At 47.3% G+C, this 27,695-nt stretch overlaps 1 protein-coding gene across 1 annotated transcript in view; it reads right to left on the bottom strand.

Moving 5' to 3' along the window:
- Nucleotides 1–352: 352 nt before the first annotated feature.
- UBE2J1 (ubiquitin conjugating enzyme E2 J1) overlaps nucleotides 353–27,695 on the bottom strand; it is a 39,210-nt gene continuing 11,867 nt past the window's right edge. Inside the window, exons 5-8 of the mRNA XM_066608597.1 lie at nucleotides 8,685–8,790; nucleotides 7,889–8,012; nucleotides 6,056–6,151; nucleotides 353–1,119 (exon numbers count right to left, since the gene is read on the bottom strand). Coding sequence (XP_066464694.1) covers nucleotides 850–1,119; nucleotides 6,056–6,151; nucleotides 7,889–8,012; nucleotides 8,685–8,790 — 596 coding nt within the window. The 3' untranslated portion in view covers nucleotides 353–849. The remainder of the gene's footprint in view (nucleotides 1,120–6,055; nucleotides 6,152–7,888; nucleotides 8,013–8,684; nucleotides 8,791–27,695) is intronic.

The following is a 27,695-nucleotide window of genomic DNA, read 5'->3' as shown; positions in this document are numbered from 1 at the left end:
CCGAAAATAAGAATTTAAAAGTATTTACCATCCGGCGCGGGCGGAGAAGATCAGCTGTTCCTCACGGCCGGATCTTCATTTTCGGCCGGCGGATGAATTCCTGACGCCGGCGGCACGTCGCCGGCACGTCGCCGACGTGCCGCGCGCATGCGCCGGGCACATCCGCCGAGCCGAAGCAAGGAAGATGCGGCCGTGAGGAACAGCTGATCTTCTCCGCCCGCGCCGGATGGTAAATACTTTAAATTCCTATTTTAGGTCTCCCGCGGATCCGGACGGCTTCCATAGGCTTCAATAGAAGCCCGCGGGAGCCGTCCCCGCGGGAGACCCGCACGAAAATGGAGCATGGTCCGGATTTTTCCATGCTCCATTTTTTTTTAAATCCCTTTTATTGACGATCCGCGGGTATTTATCTACCCGCGGGTGGTCAATGCATCCCTATGGGATGCGGATCCGCATGCGGGAGATCCGCTGCGGATCTTAAATCATATTTTGCCCGTGGACATGAGCCCATAGAGAGAGAGAGAGAGAGAGAGAGAGAGAGAGAGAGAGAGAGAGAATATGGGAGATCTTACATGGGGGAGTTTTTACTCCAATAGGTGGAAAAAAAAGATGTTATTTGAGTTATATTTAAAACAGTGGAATTGCCAAAGAAGCGCCCCTATCCTCCATACAAAAAACAGACATGCATCTGGATGTATTGTGCATCACTAACCATTCCCCTAGTATTATATTATATACCCCTGCAAAAAAGCTACAGTCAACCATAAACAGTCATTAAATTCAATCTGCAGACTGTTTTCTTAACATACCTGATACACTCCGGTCATTCCCCTCAGAGGGAACCAAACATTATAGATCATAGTCAAAAATGTATTCATTGGCTAGATATAGTCTACGAAAAAGAAGGGCTGCCAGTGCAAATGTTAGCACAACTATAAGAATAGCTGATCCAGTGTTACTTCCGTTGACAGCATGATGTTGAACTTCAATGAGACCTGGTGAAGCTGGATTCCGTCTCTGATGTGCCCGTCTCTGCCGAGGACTCCTTGAGGTGTTCACAGTGGGTGTTGATGGCGTAGCTTCTTCAGCAGAGGCGGCTTGTTCATCCTGAGGCTCAGCCTGTAGATGGGAGCAGAGAACTCAAAAAACTAGAGCCATGAAGTATATAACTTACCAGTAACTCTACTCAAAATATACTGATATAGGTACAGCTTTCTACAGCTGTAATGTTATAGAATAAATTTGATAGATCTATCTGATACTGCATACATTAGTAACAAGAAAAAAAAATACGTATTTAGGACGTCAGGCTTAATACGATTTCCAATCAGCACGCGGTGAGCAGAATACATGAAGAGGCGCAGGCCTTTTCACGCATTAATCACGAACCAGAATTATCGTTCCTCAACTCATAAATGTACATCCGATTTGTCCAGGGGTACATTTTAATTGTATAATTTACGCTAGTGTCAAAAACGCCTTCCATCACTCCAGTACAGCTGCAATCCTCCGATGCAGCTGATCGGCAAGTGTCTCGCATTGTTTTCAATGGGAAACCTCACATCGCACTCGCGTGCACGTCATAGCAACACATAATAGGCATTACCCAGTTCATAATGCCAAAATATGTTATTTATCGCACACTGTAAATGCTGTAAAAATAATTTTTAAAACTAATGCTACAATTCCTATTTTTGTCTGCCACCCAAAAACACAATAAAAAGCAATCCAAGAGTCACATGTACCTCAAAATGGTAATAAAAACTGCAACTCTTCCCACAAAAGACCTCACACATCTCCGCTAATGTAAAAATTTGAAATTATATGGCTCTTAGGGCGCATTCAGACGACCGTATATTGGCTGGGTTTTCACGCCCAGCCGATATACCGCGTCCCTCTCTGCAGGGGGAGGAAGCTGGAAGAGCCGGGAGCAGTGCACTGAGCTCCCGCCTCCTCTCCACCCCTCGCCACTATTTGCAATCAGAGGGGCGGAGCTACACCCAGAAACTTAGCTCCGCCCCCACCCCTCCCATTGCAAATAGTGGTGAGGGGTGGAGAGGAGGCGGGAGCTGCGTGCACTGCTCCCGACTCTTCCAGCTTCCTCCCCCTGCAGAGAGGGAAGCCATATATCGGCTAGGCGCGAAAACCCAGCCGATATACGTCGTCTGAATGCACCCTTAGAATGCGGTGATGCGGGTTCAAATGTTTTTTTCTTTAAAAACATGTTCTTGTGGAAAAGTAGCAAAAAATACAATCTAAATTAAACTTGGTAGCTCAGTAATCATGGTGATCCAGATAAGAAAGTGTTATTTTTACTAAATGGTGATTGCTGTAAAAACAACCCCCCACCCCCACCCCCCAAAAAAGGTAGAATTTTTTAAGGGTGTTTTCCCATCTCACCCCCCTAAAAATGTAATAACGTTATACAACACATTATATGTACCCCAGATTGGTACCATTGAAAAGTACAACCCCCCCCCTCCAAAAAAATAAAATAAAATAAAATACAGCTATGCTAACGAATTAGTCTTGCAATATGACAATGAAAATTGCTTTGTCCTTAGGGCAAAAAATAAGCTAGTCACTAAGGGGTTAATCACCTCTCTTCCCAATCAGAACACATGGACAAGCTGAGTAGACAATTGTATGGGGAGGTGGGTGCGGGAGATCTCAGCCGACAGCTATCCAAAATGCATACCTAACTTTACACGTATGGGCTTTTAATGGGAGAGGAATGCCACATGTGTATATTTTAGTATAACGATGCATTGCTCATGAATCTAGCTGCCAAGGATAAACCAATTTGGGTCTGTATTATATATGTAGTGTGTGTTCAATCCTTTTAACCTATGCACTTGTCTAGTTTGCCATAAACAATACTATACAGATGCGCAAAATACTGTATAAATGCACCAGTAAAGCACTTCTATTGACTTAACTGAAAAGAGCTGGTTATCAGCTAAGTCACTTATTACATGGGGACTGTGCATGCTCTGTGCAAGTTTCCAAGTACAACATAAAGATGGAAGGTCAGAGCGATTAATCATTGTGCTGATTATTGTGTGAAGTCAGAGTTGCAGGGAATTTCCCCATTTACCAAGCCTGTAAAATGTGAAGCTCGCTGCAACAGATGGTCTGACGTTATTAGACGTGTTTTTGCCTATACCAATCCCCCAGCGCACCACCGCTAAAATAAACAAATAAATAAAGTGCAGCTTATCTAGGATTTGAGCACAATTTGTCACTGAATTTAGATTGCATTTATAAAAGTCTAGTAGCAGCTGCCTTGGCTCAGAACCAGACTCCATGCACTCCCATAATGGATGTGTTATATAAGTACCACAGCCTAGCAGAATTAGGCAAATGCCAAATTAATACTTTCAATTATAAGAGCAGTATTATATAAACAGGAGGCTTTCAACAAATTTCATATTTAAGAAGTAAAAATTAAAGCCTGCGTTTACCGTCATACTACCAGTGTGCAAAACTTCTGTAAACCGCATTGCTAATCATTTGCAGAACGCATTTTTCCCATTAGAATGTTACATATATAGAGTAAAAGAAAAGAAAATCAAATATTAACTTGACTGAGGACGCACACAATTCCTTCAGTGCATCTACATATTTGTTGATCCTGAGAGCAAAACAGCTGTAACTGATAGCCATATTTTGGTATTGGCAAACATATATACAGTGCTTCCCAGATAATAAGCCCTACCCTGATTTTCAGGGGAGCTGAGCACTGTAACGAATCACAGGCAGCGCTCAGCTGTCATTCAATGATTGCTGGGCTCTGGCTCTGATTGACTGACTGAGTGCTGTGACCAATCAGAGGCAGCATTTTCTGGAGGCAGGGATTTTTCAATCGCCGGCCTCCAGAAGACTACTGCCGCGGTCAGAGAGAAGCTGGACAGCTCGTCTAGGTGAGTTATTTTTTATTTTTTTTATTTTTTTATATAATAAAGCAGTGCTGGCCCCATTGAAAGCAATAGGATAGCATAGCAGACCTCTGCCACAGCTCTGATAGCTGTGGCAGGGGATTCCTTCGTCCCCGAGGGGATGAAGGAATCCCCTGCCATAGCAGTCACAGCTGTAGGAGATTCAGGATACAGCAGCACTCAACAGAATGCAAATACGAAGAGGCTTCTTAGAAGAAAATTCCTGCACGCCAGTAGTAGATTGGATCCAAATCCACAAGTGTCATAAAGTAAAGAGAAGACCACGGCAGCAGAGTATGGTGTAAAGTTCATACATCCATCAGGATGTTTCTTTTATTCCCAGTATATCACAAAAAGACATGCAATGTTTCGACCCCTTACATGCGTCTTTGTTAAAGGGGTTGTCCCGCGCCGAAATGTTTTTTGTTTTTTTTCAATAGCCCCCCGTTCGGCGCGAGACAAACCCGATGCAGGGGTTTAAAGAAAAAAACGGATAGTGCTTACCTGAATCCCCGCGCTCCGGTGACTTCTTACTTACCTGGTGAAGATGGCCGCCGGGATCTTCACCCTCGGTGGACCGCAGGGCTTTTGTGCGGTCCATTGCCGATTCCAGCCTCCTGATTGGCTGGAATCGGCACACGTGACGGGGCGGAGCTACGAGGAGCCGCTCTCTGGCACGAGCGGCCCCATTCAGAAGACAGAAGACCGGACTGCGCAAGCGCGTCTAATCGGGCGATTAGACGCTGAAGATTAGACGGCACCATGGAGATGAGGACGCTAGCAACGGAACAGGTAAGTGAATAACTTCTGTATGGCTCATAATTAATGCACAATGTACATTACAAAGTGCATTAATATGGCCATACAGAAGTGTATACCCCAACTTTGTTTCGCGGGACAACCCCTTTAAGCTTGACAAAGATTCATGTGAGGGGTCAAAACGTTGCATGTGTTTGTGTGATATACGGGGAATGAAAGAAACATCCTGATGGATGTATGAACTTTACTCCATACTCTGCTGCCGTGATCTTATCTTTACTAGGTTTCACAGCTGTGTCAGGGGAGCGCAATGTACTCTTTATGTCTTCAATGGGGCTGGCGCTGCTGCCGCCAGCCCCACTGAAAACAATGGGCGATAGGGCAGATTTTTCTTAGCGCTGCAAGGGTTGAGTGAAGACATCACATATAAGAATGAAACCATTGAAAATCATTGGTTTCATTATCCAGTGTGAAGCCGGCCTTATCCTGGGAATTATTCTTTGGCAGAGAACTACAGTGGTGAAGCACCTCAGGTTTGTTTTGCCTTACAGCAGAGAGGTTACCCCTAATGAGTCTAAATAGTGGCCAGTATTGATAGACAAGATCTTTTAGATCATGCTCCAGACAGAATCCATTATGTAAAATTATATTATAGAGTTGACAGGTCCCATATATTTCAAAAAACATTATACTGTATATAAGAATAATTTTTTAAAGCAAATCTGGAGATTAAGGCCTAATTCCCACAAGCGGATTTCCGCCACGTATCACGCGGCGGAAATCCGCGGCGTTGACCCGCAGCTATTAGGTTCTATTGAACCTAATAGCGCAATGCTCACGGTGCGGAATTCCACCGTGGAATTCCGCCCCATGAAATAACCTGTGATCACCCGCGGCATGTTCTATTTGCGCTGGCGTACGTGCGGACGGCTTCCATTGCAGTCAACGGAAGCCGTCCGTCACTCCATCTTCCGCTGTGAAAACGCTTCCCTGCCGGCGCGTCACCTGACGCTGCCTGGTGCGTCATGCGCTGTACTGCGCCGGCACGAGGTGTGGGACATTGGGCAGCGGATCTGGAGGAGAGTATAGGGTCTCTGGGGGGGGCGCCGTGACAGACGTCGCTGCGAAATTCCGCTTGCGGAGCCAGTCATGGCCATGGGTACTAGGCCTAAAAGAGTCTGACTGTATAGTATATTCACTATCCTGTAATACTAAAAGGTTCTTTCATTATAAGCTTCTTGCAATCTGGAATTATTTACAATGATTATAGTAGTAGCAAACACAACGTTAAAAAAAAAAAAAAATCAAAATAACTTTGAATATGCTAAAATTTCTACATAAAGAAAAGCAAAACAAACCTGAGGATTTGTAAAAGTAGTTTGGTCTGGTTCAGGTGACTTTTGCAGTTGCTCGTTTTCTTCAGTTTGAGAACTTCCAGGAGGATTTACTTGTGCCTGATATTAAAAATAATAATTCACAACTTTGGCGTACTGCGTACAGGTACGGCGTAAATAAATAGTATGTGAACATAAACTTTTGCCATGAAAGCTTGTGTGCACAGCCTAATAAAGTGTTGCAGGAAACAAAATTATGGCACACATTTCTTTTTAATGGCCAAATCTCCAAGGGCCCATTTATATTTGCGGTTAGCAAATACAGTCAGCACATGGACCCATTACAGCCAATTAGGCTATTCAAACAGTCTTTTTCAAATGGACTGATGGTCTATGTGAAAGAAAATTGTAGCATGTCCTATTCTCACCCGTATCAGGGACCAGATTTGGACGTGCAATGTCCACTGCCCACGGGTATTGGACAGCACACAGACAGAGCGTGCTCTCCATAAAGGCTGTTCTACTAATAAAGCATATAAATAGGGGTCTTTATGCCCCAATTCATATGCTACGGAAAAAAACCTGTGTTGAATACTGACTGTACTGCAGATTTAATAATTCATAGTATGTCCCTTATTCACACGTGCTAGGCTGAAAAACCATGAATTAGCTCCTCGGAACTTCAACAGTGCAGAAATTAGCATTTGAGCCATGAATTTCCCTAAACATACAGGCAAATTCGCCTATTGCAAATCCTGACCATATCAACATTGCTTTATTAGGCCCCCTGCACATGGGCGGAAAGTTCGCGGCGGGATTTCCCGTAGAATTTCCACCCGTGCCTGCCTGCATAGGATTGCATTACAAAACACAATCCTATGCAGACGGCCACGATTTGTCCGCATGAAAACACACGCAGAAAACAAATTGCGGCATGCTCTATTTCTATGCGGGTCTCACAGAGGCCTACACAGAAATGTCAGTCAAGACCTGCCGGCTCCGCTCTGCGCATGCACCGACTGGGCGGCAGCTGGCACATCACAGAGATTCGGAGATGTTGGGAGCGGGTGAGCCAAAGGGCTGTGCAGGGGCACGGGTCTGCATCCCTCCTCGAGAATTCTTGCAGCGGGATCCGACCCGGCTGTCTGCAGGCGGCCTTTGTCTCCTCAAGTATTGTATGTCCTAGTAATAAGCTGCGCTGCTTACCACAGACACTATGGCTACAACGTTACTAATGAACTTTATTAACATATCAAACACAAAAATAATGTTGAAATGTAGAGAAGTAACACATGAATAACCATTACTACAACATCAAAAAGAGGTACATAAGCCAGGAAGGCTTACTTCATATTGCATTCAATGCCCTGTCTAGCCTTCCTGTCTAGGGGTACTGTCTTAAAAGCTGAAAATGGCAGTCAGATGGATCCCTGGATTGCTTCATGGTCTCTCACTGCTAAAACGAATACACCATTCTGTCCAAACAAGAATGGAAACCTGCAGGATTGGCCTCACTAGTGTATGCATTTCAGCAATGACAGCCTATGGAGCTGCATAGGGTACGGTCTGAATACAGTTTTCAGGCGGAACTGCCAGATGGGAACCTGACGACCATGTGAATGAAGCCTTAGTCAGTTAATTTAGCTGTAATAAAAAACTTCGGCAGTTAGAACACATAATAGCAGAATAACTATAGTTCTGTGTTTTTTTTTTGTTACAGAAATACATTATCATACTACCAGATGGAATCTACACATCGTAAGATATTAGAAATGCTGCATGCAAACAAAGGAACAAAAAGTAACAATAAAACATAGTATACAGAATAATTTCAAAACAAATATCACTGCTTATTACCGTAAAACTGATTTGTCTAGCAAGTTCTCGGTCTTCTTTGTCATCTCTACTAGACTCGGAGTTAAGTGGCAGCAATGCAGATTTCATACTTATCCCACATGCGCCACAGAAGTAATCTTGAGACCTGAAGAAAGACATAATAATGAAGAACAGCAGCACATTCTTTATCAAGTTCAACTCGACTCAAGTTTAAGACCTCGTTCGTGCACCCCAGTACAAATACGTATTACGTAATGGGGCAGATTTACTGAAACTGTCTGTCAAATATTTAGACATACAAACCTTGATAGTTTTAAAAGGTTTCAGACATTTCAAACAAACTGTTTTCATGCGATAACCAAAGTGATAACTAGCAAAAGTGCTAATTACTTTATCTAAAATTATTATGTTTTTGTACTGAAAAAATAAATAACTTAATAAAAATCACTCAAAAGTGCTGGCCACTAGGCGACTCCCTTGTAATGTGCAGTCATCAAGTGATACCAGTCTCTAATAACAAAGATGGTTGAGGATGGTGACTCACGCTGTCTCATGGTGACAATCATGGCTGCTAGAGTTAATATTGTAGTGATCCAATATCATAACATTACTAACACACTGATAACTGCAATGCTACATACAGACACAATGATGGTAAACCTAGCCAGATTCAACAGCTACTCGATATAAAAGTTGTATGTTCTCATAATAGGTGAGCGCATATTTTTAGTGGATTTTTCCAGTAAGAGCCTACAAAACATTATGCAGCAGCTGGGCCAATCCCATGTCATGAAAACACAAGCTATGGTTTGCTTACCTTTTGGCAAGTGCTTTCCTTTCTTCAGGTGTGTAATCCAGGGAACCTATGGCACCTTCTCCTTTCGTAGGCATGAATCCAATGATGGCCAATAATGCGGTCCGTACTTAAAACATCGAGATAAATTATGTTAAATTATGAATAAGGAATAGAAGTCAAACTATAGATAAAAAGCAATAGGCTAATCTATAGTATAGACTTCAATGTAAGCATAGTTTGTTAAAGCGGTTATCCCATTGAGATCTACGTAACAAAAACCAGTTCAGTTCCTGTGGCGCCAGCACCTCCATTCCAGCAGCCGGTTCCAACACAGGGTCATGCAATATAGAGTTTTATCCCCTTTCCTAGCATTGGTACCAACATTGCAGGGGGCTGGCTGGCTCATTTCAACACTTAAGTCAGCCCCCTTCTCTGTCACAGCTAGTACAGAGTTAAGGCTCTTTTAGACAACGATTTTCGCTCAAAAAAAAAACACGCTCAAAGCCATCTCTTGAGCGATAATCGTTGTGTCTATAACTGCACTGACATTGTGCAGTTTTCTTTAAGCTGCCGCTGATCACTTATCTTTCAGCATGCAGAAAGATCAGTGATCAGTTATCAAGAATTCACAGCAGGATACAGCTGATACTATTGTTTCAGCTGTATCCCGCTCCCTGATAACAGGCTGGGTATGAAGAACAGAGCAGTCCAGCTGTGTTCTCCATACCCCGCTCGGAGCGCTCGGCTGTATAACAGCCAGGCGCTCCAAGCAGAGAACAGCTGGATGCAGTAGACAAGTGGGGACACCAGCTGGCGCTTGGTGTCCCAGCTTGTCTACTGCATCCAGCTGGCGCTTGGACCATGGGCTAATAAAGGTTATCCATGCTATTTATTCTGCTGTCTGGAGTGCTGCTTTTACACTATACTACTTGGATAACCCTAAAATTTACATCAATATGTAAAAATCGGAGGCAGTGAATGTATCTATACCTCCCAGGAAGGATGCTAGCTTATCACAGTGTTTTCCATTTAAATGGAGAAACCCTAACATTAACCCTTTGCAATCCAATTTTGGATTCAGAGTTTCCTAGAGGGCTCTCTCTTTCTGCCATTATACAATGGTGTCATTTGCTGGCTAGAGACAGTACTGCGGTATGGGATATGCTGGAGAGGCCCCCGACAACAGAGCGGCCAGTAATATACAGTAAGAATACCCTGCTGGACGTCTTCCGACATCGGAGCTGTACAGCCTTCAATCAGAATGTCTCTAGACATCAGACAGTGGATTGGAAAGGGTTAATGATCTGTGCACACATATATCCAGAGATGTATCGTCAATATATTCTCTAAATTACATTCCATTACTAGACCATACTATTAAGGACTTAAACAATTATGACACAAAAATTCTTGTCCTTGATTGCTCGTATTAATGTTCTCAAAATGGATGTTGTCCCTCGCTTCCTATATGTGTTTCAAGCACTCCCCATTCTTCCTCCAGAGGGTTTCTTCAAACAACTACAAATAGCATTTATTCGATTTGTATGGGGAGGGAACCATAATAGGATAGGTTTTAGACCACTCACAAGACCTAGAGGGGATGGAGGAGCGGGGCTACCTGACCTTCGGATATACCATTTGGCCTCAGTGGTGATGCGCTTGTTTGACTGGCATTTCTACAGGGAGTCCAAACAATGGGTGAGTCTAGAAGAGGATTTGTTGGAAACGAAACTGGGGTGTTTGCCATGGTTGGCACAGACATTAAGACATAATACTTTAAAACGCTCGTCTTTCTCAGAAGATTTCCTGAAAATGTGGAATAAATCAGCAATAAAATACGGACTGTCCAATAAGAGGGGACTATTAACTCCATTATTTGGTAACTCATATTTCCCTCCTGCTATGGAGGCTTCCAGCTTCTTAGGTTGGTCAACAACAGATGACATTAGAGTGTACCAGATTTTGAGAGAGGCGGAGGTCCATTTTATGAGGACCTGAAAGCGGCACAACCAGAAAAATCATTATCATGGTTCTCCTACATGCAATTGGGACAAATTTCCTGAAATCCATTTACACAAATTTCTCGACTCCACCTACTCCCTTTGAAACACTATTTACTAAGGGATCACCCCCTCCTAGATGCCTGTCAAAAATTTACCAAAAAATTATGGGAAATACCATTAACTGAGACTCCACCTTTACAAAGAAGTGGGAACATGACCTGGGATGCTTGATTGCACCCGGGGGGAGTGGGAGAGAGCCTTCTTACTGGCTCACAAGCTGTCCATGGCCTATAGAGCAAAAGAAAAGAATTACAAAATAATAAGGTGGTAAAGATGTCCCGCTCTGTTAAACCACATTTTCCCCGTGGTCTCTCCAGATTGTTGGCGATGTGGTAGAGAACTAGGAATCATGCTGCATATATGGTGAAATTGTCCTATTATTGTTCCCTTTTGGGGTATGGTGATCTCCACATACAAGGAGATTTATAAAAAGTTCTATTACACCCACCCCGCAGGTACCTTGTTCAGTGTCAGCTGTCAAGAAAGACCTGCTACGTTTCTTTTTAACAGCCACACACTCGGTTATACCTAAGTATTGGAAAACGAAAAGAGTCCCGACAACAGTGAAGTGGATACAGGAGGTTATTGAGTTGATGACTATGGAGGAGTTGGTGGCAGAGGAGAGAGATAGTCAGGAGACGTTTATCTGCATTTGGAGTCCCTGGATGCACTTCCAACTCGTATAATGCAGTATAGACTCAATCTTTATTGTTCTTTTTATATGTCAAAACGAGAAATAATAACTTTGCATGGGTATATTTTTTTTTTCCATATATCATTATACTACATAGTTTTCCTTTACCACTTATGTGTGTATGGTGTATGGATGAGAGTTCCTCCTCCCCCTTTTAGAACAATCTAATTGTGGTAGCTGTAATAAGAGCTGGAATTCACAGGAAAGCTTAAAAAATAGGGCTCAGATAAACGCAACTGTTGGGTCATTTGATAGACAGTGATACTATTTAACCCCTTCCCGCTCCAGGACATACATTTACGTCCTGGAGCGTCAGGGTATGTATGAAGAGAGGTCACGGGGCGACCTCTTTTCATACAGCGCGGGCGTCAGCTGTTTATTACAGCGGACACCGGCGGGCAATAGCTGCGATCAGCCGTTTGGCCGATCGCGGCTATTAACCCTTTAATCCCCTGTCCGATGTTCAGGGGTCCCGCACAGTCCCCCCGCGGTGAGATCGGGGGAGCCGTGCAGGTGTCATGGCAGCCAGGGGCCTTCTGAAAGGCGCCAGGGCTGCCTTGAGAGACTGCCTAGCAAGCCATCCCCGTGGGGTGGCTTGATAGGCTGCCTGTGAAATTGCAGTATGACATAATCACTGCAGGAGCGATCAAAGCATCGCATACTGTAGTCCCCCAGGGGGACTTGAATGTAAAGCAAAAAAAAAGAAAGATCAATAAAGCTTTTTTAGATTTAGAAAAAAAAAAGTAATAAAGTTTAAATCACCCCCCTTTTGCCATATCTATAATTAAAAAATCTAAATAATAAAATAAAAATACATATCTGTTATCGCCGTGTAAAAGGCGTCCGTAAAAGTCCGCTCTATCAAAGTAGTGCCTTATTTACCCCACTCGGTGAACGTCGTCCAAAAAAAATAAACGAACGCCAGAAATGAACTTTTTCAGTCACCCTGTCTCCCAGAAAAATGCAATAAAAAGCGATCAAAAAGTCGTATGTATTCTAAATTAGTAACAGAAACTTCAGCACATCCCGCAAAAAAGGAGCCCTTGCTCAATTACGTTGACGGAAAAATTAAAAAGTTATTGTGCGCACAAGATGACGACAGAAAATAACTGAAAAAAATTAAATGTGTTTGGAAAAAAAAGGGGGGGGGGGGAGGAAAAAGCAAAAAATGGAAAAAAAAAAGGGGGCCGCGTCATGAAGGGGTTAAGGGCTATTAGCATAATTAGTAATTTATCACTGTTTAACTACCTGATTGTGTTCATATGTAATAAGTGGTTTAATGAAAGATACATGTAATGATAAGGACTGAAAACGTTTATTTACAGTTATGTAAAAACTAAAATGCTTCAATAAAAACTGATTCAGTCTAAACTGAACAATAAATGAAAGAGCCAACAATAATTTTTATGCCTGCATAAAATGAACGATGAACTAAAAGTAAAGGATTGTCGTTCTTTGTTCAGTTGTTGGTTTGCATTTAGAGTGAACGATTACCATTCACTTTCGCTTGTTTGAACGATAATTGTTTTGTTAAAAGGGCCTTTAGTTGCTGAAAGGAGCCAATCAACCAACCCCTGCAATGAGGTCACCAACACTGGGAGGGGAAGAAGCGTCTATAAAAACATGAAATGTTGCAAGCACCAGGCCAGAAGTGGAGGTGCAGACCCCATTAGCTCTGGACAAGAGCCTAGTGCATTTCTCCAAACAACCGCTTAAAAAAAATAAATTAAAAAGGTTGTATCTGTAAAGAACACAATCTCACAACAGTGTACATTACTGTGTAGTAAAGTTACATACATTACTATGCAAGAAATGTAAGAAATCACCAATTTCTTTAATTCCTAGTAAAAAATGACCTCAGAAATACTGAAGAGTACTGATTTTACACCTCGCGAATTAAACTTTTGGTTAATTTTCTGGTTATATAGGCTTCTACTTTTTTTTTCCCCCTGATGCTGAAGAATGAAAACCTTGGGAGATTAATGGCAGCTTTGACTGCAAATCAAATAAGTGAAAGGATTATCTTGATTTTTAGTAAATTAGAGGGAATTTAGGCACTTGTGCCAGAATTCTGTCATCAAAAGGTGCAAAATTTCGCAGCCCTCAAAAAAACGGATGGAGTTTAGCCAAAAGAGGGCAAGGCCACCACAGCCCAACAATTCTATTGCGGTTTATGTCAAACTAGCCATAAATTATAGTGTACATTTATGGCAGGTCATAGCTGGTGTAGATTTGCCTTTCTGGAGCAAAAGAACAGCAAAAGATGTGCCCAAAATATTAAAAGGCATGCACCTATTAATAAATTTGGGGCATCTTTCTCCAGCTCACTGCTGAAGACTGCCATAAGATTGCCAACCTTTAGTAAAACTGGCATTTTACCGCGATTTTGAGCTGTGTCTTTGAACATGTCACAGCGTTTGATAGCACTTTTTACTACATCCCATCATTGTGATGGGTTATGGGGCGTGTTGAAAAATGCAAAAAAGCTGAAATAGAACAAACAGCGCTTGAAAACGTTCAAGTGCAGGTCTTATTAAAATCAATGGGTGCACTGTACAGTGGTTGGCGCAACACTCGGTGTGTGTGAGAGAGTGGACTAAGCCTCCAGTGTTGTTGCTCCATGCTACTGTGGCCTGCGGTAAAGATGGCAATATCAACACTTCTTATGGCAATAAAGAGAGCGTTGTTTCACGCAGAGATTTACAGTAAATTGTAAATCTGTTTTGAGAGTTATTAATCCTTAAGGCAGGCCCAAATTTTCAGGGTCTTTTTTCCTTCATCACCACATTCCTAGAGTCATAACTTAGGGCGCCTTCACACTTGCGATCGTGATGTCGCTGTGCTTTTTTAATGCGAATGTCAATAGGACTTTCTAATGTTAGAAAACGCATCTCACAAAAATCGCTAAAGTTTGATCACATTTTTGGTAACATGCAACATTTTAATGGCTTTTCATTCCATTTTTTTCTAGATGCAAGATTAGCAAAATCTGCAATAATTTTTTATTATTTTTACAGCATTCACTGTGCAGTATAAAGATGGTGAATTTATTCTGCATCCCAGTACGATTAAGTTGATACCAAGTTTTTATATGCACACACATACTGTAAAAGTGCAATAAAAGATGGGCTTCAGGGGCTGGGGAGCAGGCTTTGCAAAGAAAGATTTGGCAGACAAAGGATGTAGTCTGCTCATTAATCAGGAAACACCTGTCTGGGTGTAACAAGATAGGAGAAAAGTTAGTAAGACCGTTTATTGCCTTGGGATTGTGGACTTAGAAGTCTGGATTCTACTAAGGAGCATGTACACTTATAGCTTCCCTGTAACTGGGTGTATGGTTGTCCTGCTGGCATTCTTTCTATTGCTGTAAATTAGGAGAAAAGCCCGTCTTGCTAAACTCAGTGCCCCCTTCTGTGAGAGTGGTCTGTTGCAGATCAAGAGGCTACCATGAGTCTGACAGGAAAGGACGCCTCCTAGATTGACACCCTAGTTGGGTAAAGCGGATGGACGTTTGCTCTGTGCTTAAGGCATTAGGCCTATGTTAGAGCGGGCAAAAGTGGACAAGTGTGTACTGTGATGTATTATAATAGTGCAAAGATTACTTTTGCTGTCTGTTAGGTTACTGTAATAAGACAGGTTTATGGACTTTTACCAAACATCCAGCCTGGACGTGGGTTACTTGGGTGCGATCAAGGTAGAGGAAAGATGGCGAACCCATAAACTCAATACCCCCAAGATGCTACAATACATATACACACACATATATATTTTTATACATTGCTATTTTTTTGCACAAAAGAAAAACAAAAAAATATGCTTTGAGTGTATTTTTTTAGCTATTTTTTTAATGGTACCATTGGTGATTGACATGACTTTTTAACTGCTTTTTGTTCTGATTTTTTTGAGACAAGATATGTAAAATATATATTTTTTCCCCACATTGTTCACCATGTGGGTTAAGCAATGTGCTAACTTGTTTTACGTCAATCATTAAGAATGCAGCAATACCAAATGCATTTTTATGTTTGTTTGTTTTTTTTACAGAAAGGGGGAAAGGTAGAGCTTTGACTATTTTTATACTTTTACCATTTTTATTACACTTTAAAAGTTTTTTATTTTTGGCTCATTATGAGACTTGAATTTAATTAGGAACAATCATTCCTATAACCACCTGCAATACTTCAGTATTGCAGTGTATTGCATTGGCCTATGATACCCTCTAACCTGGCCTTATAGGCTACCATAAATAGAAACCCAGAGGCCATTTTCGAGCCCTTCAGGTTCATAATAATCCCTCAGTACCCCACGATTACAGAGCCCAAAGGGGTTAAATGGCTGTAACCAGAGGCTTCTTTTCTCCCAGCTGTTCGAGTATGAGCCTGTCTGTAATCAGATGCAATGCAAGAGTGTGCGTTCCCACGTAACAAAAGCAGCTTGCTACAGAGATTCCACCCAGCTGCAGCAGCTAATGGAAGCACAATCTTGCTGATAAAGTTAGCAGCATAGTGCGGCTGTTGGCAGCTATGGCTGGGCAAAGTCTTGGTGGCAAATGGTTATTGTTATGTGGGAACGCACCCTGAAAAGACGCACACATCGTAATAAAGTTCCTTAGTGAACACTGTGAAAAGGTGCATTGGCGGTCACTAAGGGGTATCATGAATCAAGGTCATATAAAAAGTCCCAAAGGCTTTAAAAGTGTTTTTTTTTTCTATGTAGAACATTTATCACTAATCCAAATTATGGTTCTTAGAATATAGATACTACAATAACTGCCCCCCCCCCCCCCCCCCACATCGCCTGCCCCCAAAAAGTGTTAAGTAAATGGAGTCAATATATTTTATGTATTCCAAAATAGCCCCAGTGAAGAATACAACTCATCGCACAAAAAATAAGCCCTCATCGTCAATGAAAAAAATCAAACTTGTTAAGTAACAATGAATAAAGGAAAATTAGTGCTACGTCCTTAAAGGGTTAAAGGTGTTGCTCAGTCTTATGTACATATAGCCTAATTATTGTATAACTTAATGTTACCATAGGTTGCTATTAAAGATGAGCGAACGTACTCGTCCGAGCTTGATACTCGTTCGAGTATTAGCGTGTTCGAGATGCTCGTTACTCGTGACGAGTACCACGATATGTTCGAGTTACTTTCACTTTCATCTCTGAGACGTTAGCTCGCTTTTCTGGCCAATAGAAAGACAGGGAAGGCATTACAACTTCCCCCTGCGACGTTCAAGCCCTATACCACCCCCCTGCAGTGAGTGGCTGGCGAGATCAGGTGTCACCCGAGTATAAAGATCGGCCCCTCCCGCGGCTCGCCACAGATTTATTCTGACATAGAGGAGGGAAAGTGCTGTTGGTGCCGGAGCTGCTATAGGGAGAGTGTTAGGAGTATTTTAGGCTTCAAGAACCCCAACGGTCCTTCTTAGGGCCACATCTAACCGTGTGCAGTAGTGTGGAGGCTGCTTTTTGCAGTGTTGCACATTTTTTTTTTTTTCATCGGCCGTGCAGAGCATTGCACCTTGCAGTAATTATACATACTCCAGGGCCAGTAGTGGTGGTGAGGCAGGGACAGAAGACATATATTTATTGAATATAGGCAGTGGGCCTTTCCAAAAACATTTGGGGAAAAAAATCTATTTGGGCTGCCTGTGACTGTCCTCAGTGTACTGGGTCTGTGCTGGGTGTAGTTGTCCTTCTAATTCATACGCAGCCAGCTAAGTGTTACAGCAGGCTGCACAAAATTATTTCCTGGCTCTGTGTTGGCTGGTAAATCACCGCTGTATTCCAGTCCACAGTGCAACACTCTGCAGTTCTGTGACATACTCCAGGGACAGAAGTCATATTCGTTGAATATAGGCAGTGTGCCTTTTCTAAAAAATATTGGTCAAAAAATCTATTTCGCCTGCCTGTGACTGTGCTCAGTGTTCTGGGTCTGACTGTGCTGGGTGTAGTAGTTCTACAAAATCATACGCAGCCAGCTAAGTGTTACAGCAGGCTTGCGCCAAATTATTTCCTGGCGTTCCGTAAGCGAAGTCAGCCTCCAACCACAGGCCAATAAGCGGCACATTTAATTACAGCGTTCTGTTTCTGCACTACTGGTAATACACCATGCTGAGGGGTAGGGGTAGGGGTAGGCCTAGAGGACGTGGGCGACGACGCGGGGCCCCAAGTCAGGGTGTGGGCACAGGCCGAGCTCCTGATCCAGGTGTATCGCAGCCGACTGCTGCGGGATTAGGAGAGAGGCACGTTTCTGGCGTCCCCACATTCATCTCACCATTAATGGGTCCACGCGGTAGACCTTTATTAGAAAATGAGCAGTGTGAGCAGGTCCTGTCGTGGATGGCAGAAAGTGCATCCAGCAATCTATCGAACACCCAGAGTTCTGCGCCGTCCACTGCTGCAACTCTGAATCCTCTGGCTGCTGCTCCTCCTTCCTCCCAGCCTCATCACTCCATTACAATGACACATTCTGAGGAGCAGGCAGACTCCCAGGAACTGTTCCCGGGCCCCTGCCCAGAATGGGCAGCAAGGGTTCCGAATCCTCTCCCACTGGAGGAGTTTGTCGTGACCGATGCCCAACCTTTGGAAAGTTCCCGGGGGATGAGGTTGGGGACTTCCGGCAACTGTCTCAAGACCTTTCAGTGGGTGAGGAGGACGATGACGATGAGACACAGTTGCCTATCAGTGAGGTAGTAGTAAGAGCAGTAAGTCCGAGGGAGGAGCGCACAGAGGATTCGGAGGAAGAGCAGCAGGACGATGAGGTGACTGACCCCACCTGGTTTGCTACGCCTACTGAGGACAGGTATTCAGAGGGGGAGGCAAGGGCAGCAGCAGGGCAGGTTGCAAGAGGCAGTGCGGTGTCCAGGGGTAGAGGCAGGGCCAGACCGAATAATCCACCAACTGTTTCCCAAAGCGCCCCCTTGCGCCATGCCACCCTGCAGAGGCCGAGGTGCTCAAAGGTCTGGCAGTTTTTCACTGAGAGTGCAGACGACCGACGAACAGTGGTGTGCAACCTTTGTCGCGCCAAGATCAGCCGGGGAGCCACCACCACCAGCCTCACCACCACCAGCATGCGCAGACATATGATGGCCAAGCACCCCACAAGGTGGGACGAAGGCCTTCACCGCCTCCGGTTTGCACCGCTGCCTCTCCCCCTGTGCTCCAACCTGCCACTGAGATCCAACCCCCCTCTCAGGACACAGGCACTACCGTCTCCTGGCCTGCACCCACACCCTCACCTCCGCTGTCCTCGGCCCCATCCACCAATGTCTGTCAGCGCACCGTCCAGCCGTCGCTAGCGCAAGTGTTGGAGCGCAAGCGCAAGTACGCCGCCACGCACCCGCACGCTCAAGCGTTAAACGTGCACATAGCCAAATTTATCAGCCTGGAGATGCTGCCGTATAGGGTTGTGGAAACGGAGTCTTTCAAAAGTATGATGGCGGCGGCGGCCCCGCGCTACTCAGTTCCCAGTCGCCACTACTTTTCCCGATGTGCCGTCCCAGCCCTGCACGACCACGTCTCCCGCAACATTGTACGTGCCCTCACCAACGCGGTTACTGCCAAGGTCCACTTAACAACGGACACGTGGACAAGCACAGGCGGGCAGGGCCACTATATCTCCCTGACGGCACATTGGGTGAATTTAGTGGAGGCTGGGACAGAGTCAGAGCCTGGGACTGCTCACGTCCTACCCACCCCCAGAATTGCGGGCCCCAGCTCGGTGGTGGTATCTGCAGCGGTGTATGCTTCCTCCACTAAACCACCCTCCTCCTCCTCTTCTTCCTCCTCCTCCTCCTACGCAACCTCTGTCTCGCAATCAAGATGTGTCAGCAGCAGCACGTCGCCAGCAGTCGGTGTCGCGCGGCACGGCAGCACAGCGGTGGGCAAGCGTCAGCAGGCCGTGCTGGAACTACTCAGCTTAGGAGAGAAGAGGCACACGGCCCACGAACTGCTGCAGGGTTTGACAGAGCAGACCGACCGCTGGCTTGCGCCGCTGAGCCTCCAACCGGGCATGGTCGTGTGTGACAACGGCCGTAACCTGGTGGCGGCTCTGCAGCTCGGCAGCCTCACGCACGTGCCATGCCTGGCCCATGTCTTTAATTTGGTGGTTCAGCGCTTTCTGAAAAGCTACCCATGCTTGTCAGACCTGCTCGGAAAGGTGCGCCGGCTCTGCGCACATTTCCGCAAGTCCCACACGGACGCTGCCACCCTGCGCACCCTGCAACATCGGTTTCATCTGCCAGTGCACCGACTGCTGTGCGACGTGCCCACACGGTGGAACTCTACGCCCCGCATGTTGGCCAGGCTCTATGAGCAGCGTAGAGCTATAGTGGAATACCAACTCCAACATGGGCGGTGCAGTGGGAGTCAGCCTCCTCAATTCTTTACAGAAGAGTGGGTCTGGTTAGTAGACATCTGCCAGGTCCTTGGAAACTTTGAGGAGTCTACCCAGATGGTGAGCGGCGATGCTGCAATCATTAGCGTCACCATTCCTCTGCTATGCCTCTTGAGAAGTTCCCTGCAAAGCATAAAGGCAGACGCTTTGCGCTCGGAAACAGAGGCGGGGATGTCGCTGGATAGTCAGAGCACCCTCCTGTCTATATCTCAGCGCATTGAGGAGGAGGAGCATGAGGAGGAGGGGGAAGAGACAGCTTGGCCCACTGCTGAGGGTACCCATGCTGCTTGCCTGTCATCCTTTCAGCGTGTATGGCCTGAGGAGGAGGAGGAGGATACTGAAAGTGATCTTCCTAGTGAGGACAGCCATGTGTTGCGTACAGGTACCCTGGCACACATGGCTGACTTCATGTTAGGATGCCTTTCTCGTGACCCTCGCGTTACACGCATTCTGGCCACTACGGATTACTGGGTGTACACACTGCTCGACCCACGGTATAAGGAGAACCTTTCCACTCTCATACCCGAAGAGGAAAGGGGTTCGAGAGTGATGCTATACCACAGGACCCTGGCGGACAAACTGATGGTAAAATTCCCATCCGACAGTGCTAGTGGCCGAAGGCGCAGTTCCGAGGGCCAGGTAGCAGGGGAGGCGCAGAGATCAGGCAGCATGTACAGCACAGGCAGGGGAACACTCTCTAAGGCCTTTGACAGCTTTCTGGCTCCCCAGCAAGACTGTGTCACCGCTCCCCAGTCAAGGCTGAGTCGGCGGGAGCACTGTAAAAGGATGGTGAGGGAGTACGTAGCCGATCGCACGACCGTCCTCCGTGACGCCTCTGCCCCCTACAACTACTGGGTGTTGAAGCTGGACACATGGCCTAAACTCGCGCTGTATGCCCTGGAGGTGCTTGCTTGTCCTGCGGCAAGTGTCTTGTCAGAGAGGGTGTTTAGTGCGGCTGGGGGAATCATCACAGATAAGCGTACCCGCCTGTCAACCGACAGTGCCGACAGGCTTACACTCATCAAGATGAACAAAGCCTGGATTTCCCCAGACTTCTCTTCTCCACCAGCGGACAGCAGCGGTACCTAAACAATACGTAGGCTGCACCCGCGGATGGAAGCATCGTTCTCTATCACCATCAAAAACGGGGACCTTTTAGCTTCATCAATCTGTGTATAATATTCATCCTCCTCCTCCTGCTCCTCCTCCTCCTGAAACCTGACGTAATCACACCGAACGGGCAATTTTTCTTAGGCCCACAAGGCTCAGTCATATAATTTTTGTAAACAATTTTTACACGTTTCAATGCTCATTAAAGCGTTGAAACTTTCACCTCAACCAATTTTTATTTTAACTGGGCTGCCTCCAGGCTTAGTTACCAATTAAGCCACATTAACCAAAGCGATTAATGGGTTTCACCTGCCATCTTGGTTGGGCATGGGCAATTTTTCTGAGGTACATTAGTACTGTTGGTACACCAATTTTTTGGGGCCCTCGCCTACAGTGTAATCCAATTAATTTTTTGCCCACCTGCATTAAAGCTGGGCAATGCAATGGGATATATTTATGTAACGCCGGTGGCTTCCTGGTACCCACCCATGCTGTGGGTCCACAGGGAGTTGTGACTGCATGTGTACACTTCTAAAGAACCCCAGTCTGACTGGGGCATGCAGTGTGGGCCGAAGCCCACCTGCATTAAACATGACATTACCTCAGCTGTGATGGGCAATGCAATGGGATATATTTATGTACCGCCGGTGGCTTCCTGGCACCCACCCATGCTGTCGGTCCACACGGAGTTGTAACTCCATGTGTACACTTCTAAAGAACCCCAGTCTGACTGGGGCATGCAGTGTGGGCCGAAGCCCACCTGCATTTAATCGGACGTTACCTCAGCTGTGATGGGCACTGCAATGGGATACATTTATGTACAGCCGGTGGGTTCCAGGGAGCCACCCATGCTGTGGGTGCACACGGAATTCCCATTGCGGAGTTGTACCTGCCTGTGACTATTTATAAAAAACTGCGGTCTGACTGGGGCATGCAGACACCTTGACAGAATGAATAGTGTGTGGCACATAGGTTCCCCATTGCTATGCCCACGTCTGCAGCTCCTGATAGCGGTGGCACAGGATTATATTTCTCATTGCTTCTGTACAGCATTGTGGGCTATCGCCCTGCCCCTTTTAAAGAGGGTCGCTGCCTAGCCGTGCCAACCCTCTGCAGTGTGTGCCTGCGGTTCCTCTGGCAGACGCACTTATAAATAGACATGAGGGTGGTGTGGCATGAGTGCAGCTGAAGGCTGCGCAGGGACACTTTGGTGTGCGCTGTGGACATTGCGTCGTGCGGGGGGGGGGGGGGGGGGGTTGGGCAGCATGTAACCCAGGAGAAGTGGCAGCGGAGTGTCATGCAGGCAGTGATTGTGCTTTGTTGGAGGTAGTGTGGTGCTTAGCTAAGGTATGCATTGCTAATGAGGGCTTTTCAGAAGTAAAAGTTGTTGGGAGGGGGGGGGGGGGCGCCCACTCTTGCCGCTATTGTGGCTTAATAGTGGGACCTGGGAACTTGAGATGCAGCCCAACATGTAGCCCCTCGCCTGCCCTATCCGTTGGTGTGTCGTTCCCATCACTTTCTTGAATTACCCCGATTTTCACAAATGGAAACCTTAGCGAGCATCGGCGATATACAAAAATGCTCGAGTCGCCCATTGACTTCAATGGGGTTCGTTACTCGAAACGAACCCTCGAGCATCGCGATAATTTCGTCCCGAGTAACGAGCACCCGAGCATTTTGGTGCTCGCTCATCTCTAGTTGCTATTACATGGCAGAGAGTTTCTACCCTAGAAAACACAGGCAGAGATATGCCAGTTGTGGCGGGCAGCCGGACTCGTCATGGTTTGAATGAACACACCCATTGGCGTTTCTCTACCAACCTACTGCAGCGAAGAAACTGTTGTGTAAGAGCAGCCTGAGGCTACCCATCTCGCTCCCCAATGTGCATTTTCACATCAATGCGAGGCGTTTTTGCCAGAAAATACCTCTCATCACTTCTGTAGTGATCTTCTGGCGCGGCTTTCAGGCACATTAGAGCAGTGGTCCCCAACCTTTTTGGCACCAGGGACCGGCTTCAAGCAAGACCATTTTTACAAGGCCCAACAGGGTTGGGCGTGACATGGGCGGGTCTTTGGTTATATGGGGTGGGGTTATGAAGGGGGTTGGAGTTTAGTGCATTCTTATTTAATTATGACATTTAGAATGTCCTGGCAGTACACACATAGGGCAGTATATAATCTATCCCCCCCCCAGCACACACATAGGGCAGCATATAATTTATCTCCCCCCCCCAGTAATAGACAGCCCCCACCCCTCAGTAATTAGCAGCCCCTTCCCCTGTAATAAGCAGATCCCCCCCCCCCCCCGTAATATGCAGGTGTCTCCCCCATCCCCAGTAATAGGCAGCGACCCCCCCCCCCCAAGTAATAGGCAGCGACCCCCCCCCCCCAGTAAATAGGCAGCGACCCCCCCCCCCAGTAATAGGCAGCGACCCCCCCCCAGTAATAGGCAGCGACCCCCCCCCCAGTAATAGGCAGCCCCTTCCCCTGTAATAAATAGCCCCCCCCCCAGTAAGCAATCCCCCCAGTAATAATCAGCCCCCCACCCCAGTAATAAGCAGCCCCTCCCCAGTAATAAGCAGCCGCCCCCCCCCAGTTATAAGCAGCCCCCCCCCCCCCCCAGTTATAAGGCAGCCCCCCCCCCCAGTTATAAGCAGCCCCCCCCCCCCAGTTATAAGCAGCCCCCCCCCCCAGTTATAAGCAGCCCCCCCCCCAGTTATAAGCAGCCCCACCCCCCCAGTTATAAGCAGCCCCCCCCCAGTTATAAGCAGCCCCTCCCCCAGTTATAAGCAGCCCCCCCCCCCCAGTTATAAGCAGCCCCCCCCCCAGTTATAAGCAGCCCCCCCCCCCCAGTTATAAGCAGCCCCCCCCCAGTTATAAGCAGCCCCCCCCCCAGTTATAAGCAGCCCCCCCCAGTTATAAGCAGCCCCCCCCCAGTTATAAGCAGCCCCCCCCCAGTTATAAGCAGCCCCCCCCCCAGTTATAAAGCAGCCCCCCCCCCCCAGTTATAAGCAGCCCCCCCCCAGTTATAAGCAGCCCCCCCCCCCAGTTATAAGCAGCCCCACCCGTTATAAGCAGCCCCACCCGTTATAAGCAGCCCCACCCGTTATAAGCAGCCCCCCCCCCCAGTTATAAGCAGCCCCACCCCCAGTTATAAGCAGCCCCACCCGTTATAAGCAGCCCCCCCCCCCAGTTATAAGCAGCCCCACCCGTTATAAGCAGCCCCCCCCCCCAGGTATAAGCAGCCCCACCCCCAGGTATAAGCAGCCCCACCCGTTATAAGCAGCCCCCCCCCAGTTATAAGCAGCCCCCCCCCCCAGTTATAAGCAGCCCCCCCCCCCCAGCTATAAGCAGCCCCCCCCCCCCCCCAGTTATAAGCAGCCCCATCCCCTGGAATAAGCAGCCCCCCCAGTAATAAGCAGCCCCTTCCCCTGTAATAAGTAGCCCCCCACCCCCCCAGTAATAAGCAGCCCCCCCCCAGTAAGCATCCCCCCCCAGTAATAGGCAACCCCCACCCCAGTAATAGGCAGCCCCTTCCCCTGTAATAAGTACCCCCCCCCCCAGTAATAGGCAGCCCCCCCCAGTAATAAGTAGCCGCCCCCCCCAGTAATAAGTAGCCGCCCCCCCCAGTAATAACCAGCCCCTTCCCCTGTAATAAGTAGCCCCCCCCCCCAGTAATAGGCAGTCCCCCCCATAATAGGCAGTCCCCCCCATAATAGGCAGCCCCCCCCTGTAATAAGTAGCCCCCACTCCCCCAGTAATAGGCAGCCCCCCCCAGTAGTAAGCAGCCTCCCCAACCCATATACTTACTACAGCGTTGCTCTCTGTCTGCTTGCCCTGACGTCAGTGTGCAGCCCGGAAGGCTTCCTCCCAGAGTCCTCTCCTGCGGAACTAATGAGCAGGGGACTCGGGGAGGAGAATCCTGGCTGAACACTGAGGTCAGTGTGCGCCGTGATCAGCGCGATTACCAGCGGGGAGCTGCGGCGCCCCTGCTGGTAATCGCTTCAGTGGTCAGCGGCGTCGGCACGCCGCGGGCCACATAACACAAAGCAGCGGGCCGGATTCGGCCCGCGGGCCTTGTGTTTAGAGCAAAAGTTCCCCGGTGGTGCCGCGGACCGGCGCTAAACACCCAACAGCGCGGCCCGGTGGTTGGGGACCCCTACGTTAGAGGATTGGCAAGTGTTTCCCATTGTTTTCAATGGGAAACTTCCCATCACACTCGCGTGCACATTGCATGGCGTGTGATCTGCTTTACTGTCCCATTGAAAACAATGGGCGATGCGTTTTGGGTAATATGAAAAGACAGGACATGCCATCATTCAATATATGACTCCATTCAAAAGAGTGAACCAAACTCGCGCGAGATTTTCAGCCGTGTGAAACCGACCTGAGGGTGTTATTACATGCTGCCTTTTCCACACTGCAAAAAGCAGTCAGTGAAATGCCAATTACAGATGGCACCTGGAGTTGTCAATTCAAACAATATGACAAGTCCCGCTTCTGACAGCAATCGGAGAAGCTCTGCTTGCATTTTGCAACTGAGAAATGCTACAGTACAATATTATGCAAAAGCCAGCAGCTGGATTTCTGCTGGAAATCTGCGGTGGCCAAATCCACACCTAAACAGTGCAGATTAGGCTGTTTTTTAAATTGCGGATCAGCTGCGGAATTTAACGCTTTTCAATCCACTGTCTGATGTCATCCTATATTCTGATTGAAGCTTGTACAGCACCAATGTCAGAAGACGTCCGACAAAGTATTCTTACCGTCTATTGCCAGCCACTCCGCTGTCGGAGCCTCTCTGGCACACACACTGGCTTTAGTCAGCAGATGGCACCGTTGTATAACATCAAAAAGAGAAAGCCTTTTAGGAAACCCTGAATCCAAATTTGGATTGGAAAGAATGAAGCCTTGTATTTTAGGGGTTGAATTTCGCAGCATAAAAAGACATGCTGACAGTTTAAAATCCGCAGTCTTTTAAAAAAAAAAATAATAATAATAATTTGTGCTCTATATGAAGGATATTTCTGAAATCTCCTCCCCACGGCTTGCACTGTAAATTCTGCAGAATTTCGGCAGCGATTCCACTAGCGAAAATTCCACAGCGTTTACTACCAGTGTGAAACTGGCCTTACTGTTAAAAGGTTTTTAAATCACATCCAAGGTTAGACATCCTTCTTGGAGCTAAACAGCCTGCTAAATGAAAAAACAAAAAAAATTCATAGTCCTGCATCTCACAGTGCACAAATATTGTGCGATTTTCTCAGCCATCTGAAAGCAGCCTTAGGGCTGTTTCAGACGACCGTATATCGGCCGGGTATTTAAGCCGGCCGATATACGGCGTCTCTGTCTGCAGGGTGAGGAGGCGGGGAGGGCCGGGAGGAGGCGGGGAGGGCCGGGAGGAGGCGGGGAGGGCCGGGAGGAGGCGGGGAGGGCCGGGAGGAGGCGGGGAGGGCCGGGAGGAGGCGGGGAGGGCCGGGAGGAGGCGGGGAGGGCCGGGAGGAGGCGGGGAGGGCCGGGAGGAGGCGGGGAGGGCCGGGAGGAGGCGGGGAGGGCCGGGAGGAGGCGGGGAGGGCCGGGAGGAGGCGGGGAGGGCCGGGAGGAGGCGGGGAGGGCCGGGAGGAGGCGGGGAGGGCCGGGAGGAGGCGGGGAGGGCCGGGAGGAGGCGGGGAGGGCCGGGAGGAGGCGGGGAGGGCCGGGAGGAGGCGGGGAGGGCCGGGAGGAGGCGGGGAGGGCCGGGAGGAGGCGGGGAGGGCCGGGAGGAGGCGGGGAGGGCCGGGAGGAGGCGGGGAGGGCCGGGAGGAGTGCTCTGAGCTGCCGGCCCCTCTCTGCCTCCTCTCTGCCCCTCTGCACTATTTGCAATAAGAGGAGGCGGGATGGGGTGGGGCTCAGTTTCGGGAATTAGCTCCGCCCCGTCCTGCCTCTCCTCATTGCAAATAGTGCAGAGGGGCGGAGAGGGGGTGAAGAGGAGGCATAGAGGGGGCGGGAGCTCAGAGCATTGCTCCAGTCTCTTCCAGCCTTCTCCCCCTGCAGACAGAGACACCGTATATCAGCCGGCGTAAATACCCGGCCGATATACAGTCGTCTGAAACAGCCCTTAGGGTGCATTCACACGAGCGCAGGAGTATTTACGTTCGCACGTCCGCAGTGTATAATCGCCGGAAAGAAGGTTTTTTAGCAATCACGACCAGAGCTAGAAAGCGTATTCTCGTCTGTTCCTACTTTTCAAACTATCTTTTTGGCCATCGTATATGCGTTGGCGTGTATTTCAGTCGCGTATGTTCTATTTTCTGCTGGTTGCCGTTTTTTTACGCGCCGTAAAAAAATCACCCGTGCAAACGAATACATTGGAAACCAATGCCTTAGATGGTCACGTATATACGATTGGGCGTAAAAACACACCGCATATGCGCTCGTGTGAATTCACCCCTAGGGTGCCTCCACACGGACCCTAAAACACTGCGTTTTTTGCTCCATGCGAGAGTGAGTAAAAAAGCAGATTTATGAAACCAATGTATTTCAATTGTCTCATTTTTATCTGCGATGCGTTCTCCGTTGCGATAGCAAAAAAAAAAATCGCGGCATATTCAATCTTTTGGCTTTTTTTGCATTTTTATGCAACTAGGTTTACATATGAAGCCATCATTTGTTCGATTTGGGTGAAAAAAAAAGCACAACAAAGTACTTTACAAAGCAGACACACATTTGCCGTATTGCTGCGTTTTGCGCCGGCCCCAATAACGCAATCGCCTGTGTGGAGGCACCCTT

Source organism: Eleutherodactylus coqui, chromosome 1 (genome assembly GCF_035609145.1).
Source record: "Eleutherodactylus coqui strain aEleCoq1 chromosome 1, aEleCoq1.hap1, whole genome shotgun sequence".
NCBI lineage: Eukaryota > Metazoa > Chordata > Amphibia > Anura > Eleutherodactylidae > Eleutherodactylus > Eleutherodactylus coqui.
Note: the sequence above shows the minus strand (reverse complement) of the source record. Positions and strands in the feature narration are given on the sequence as shown.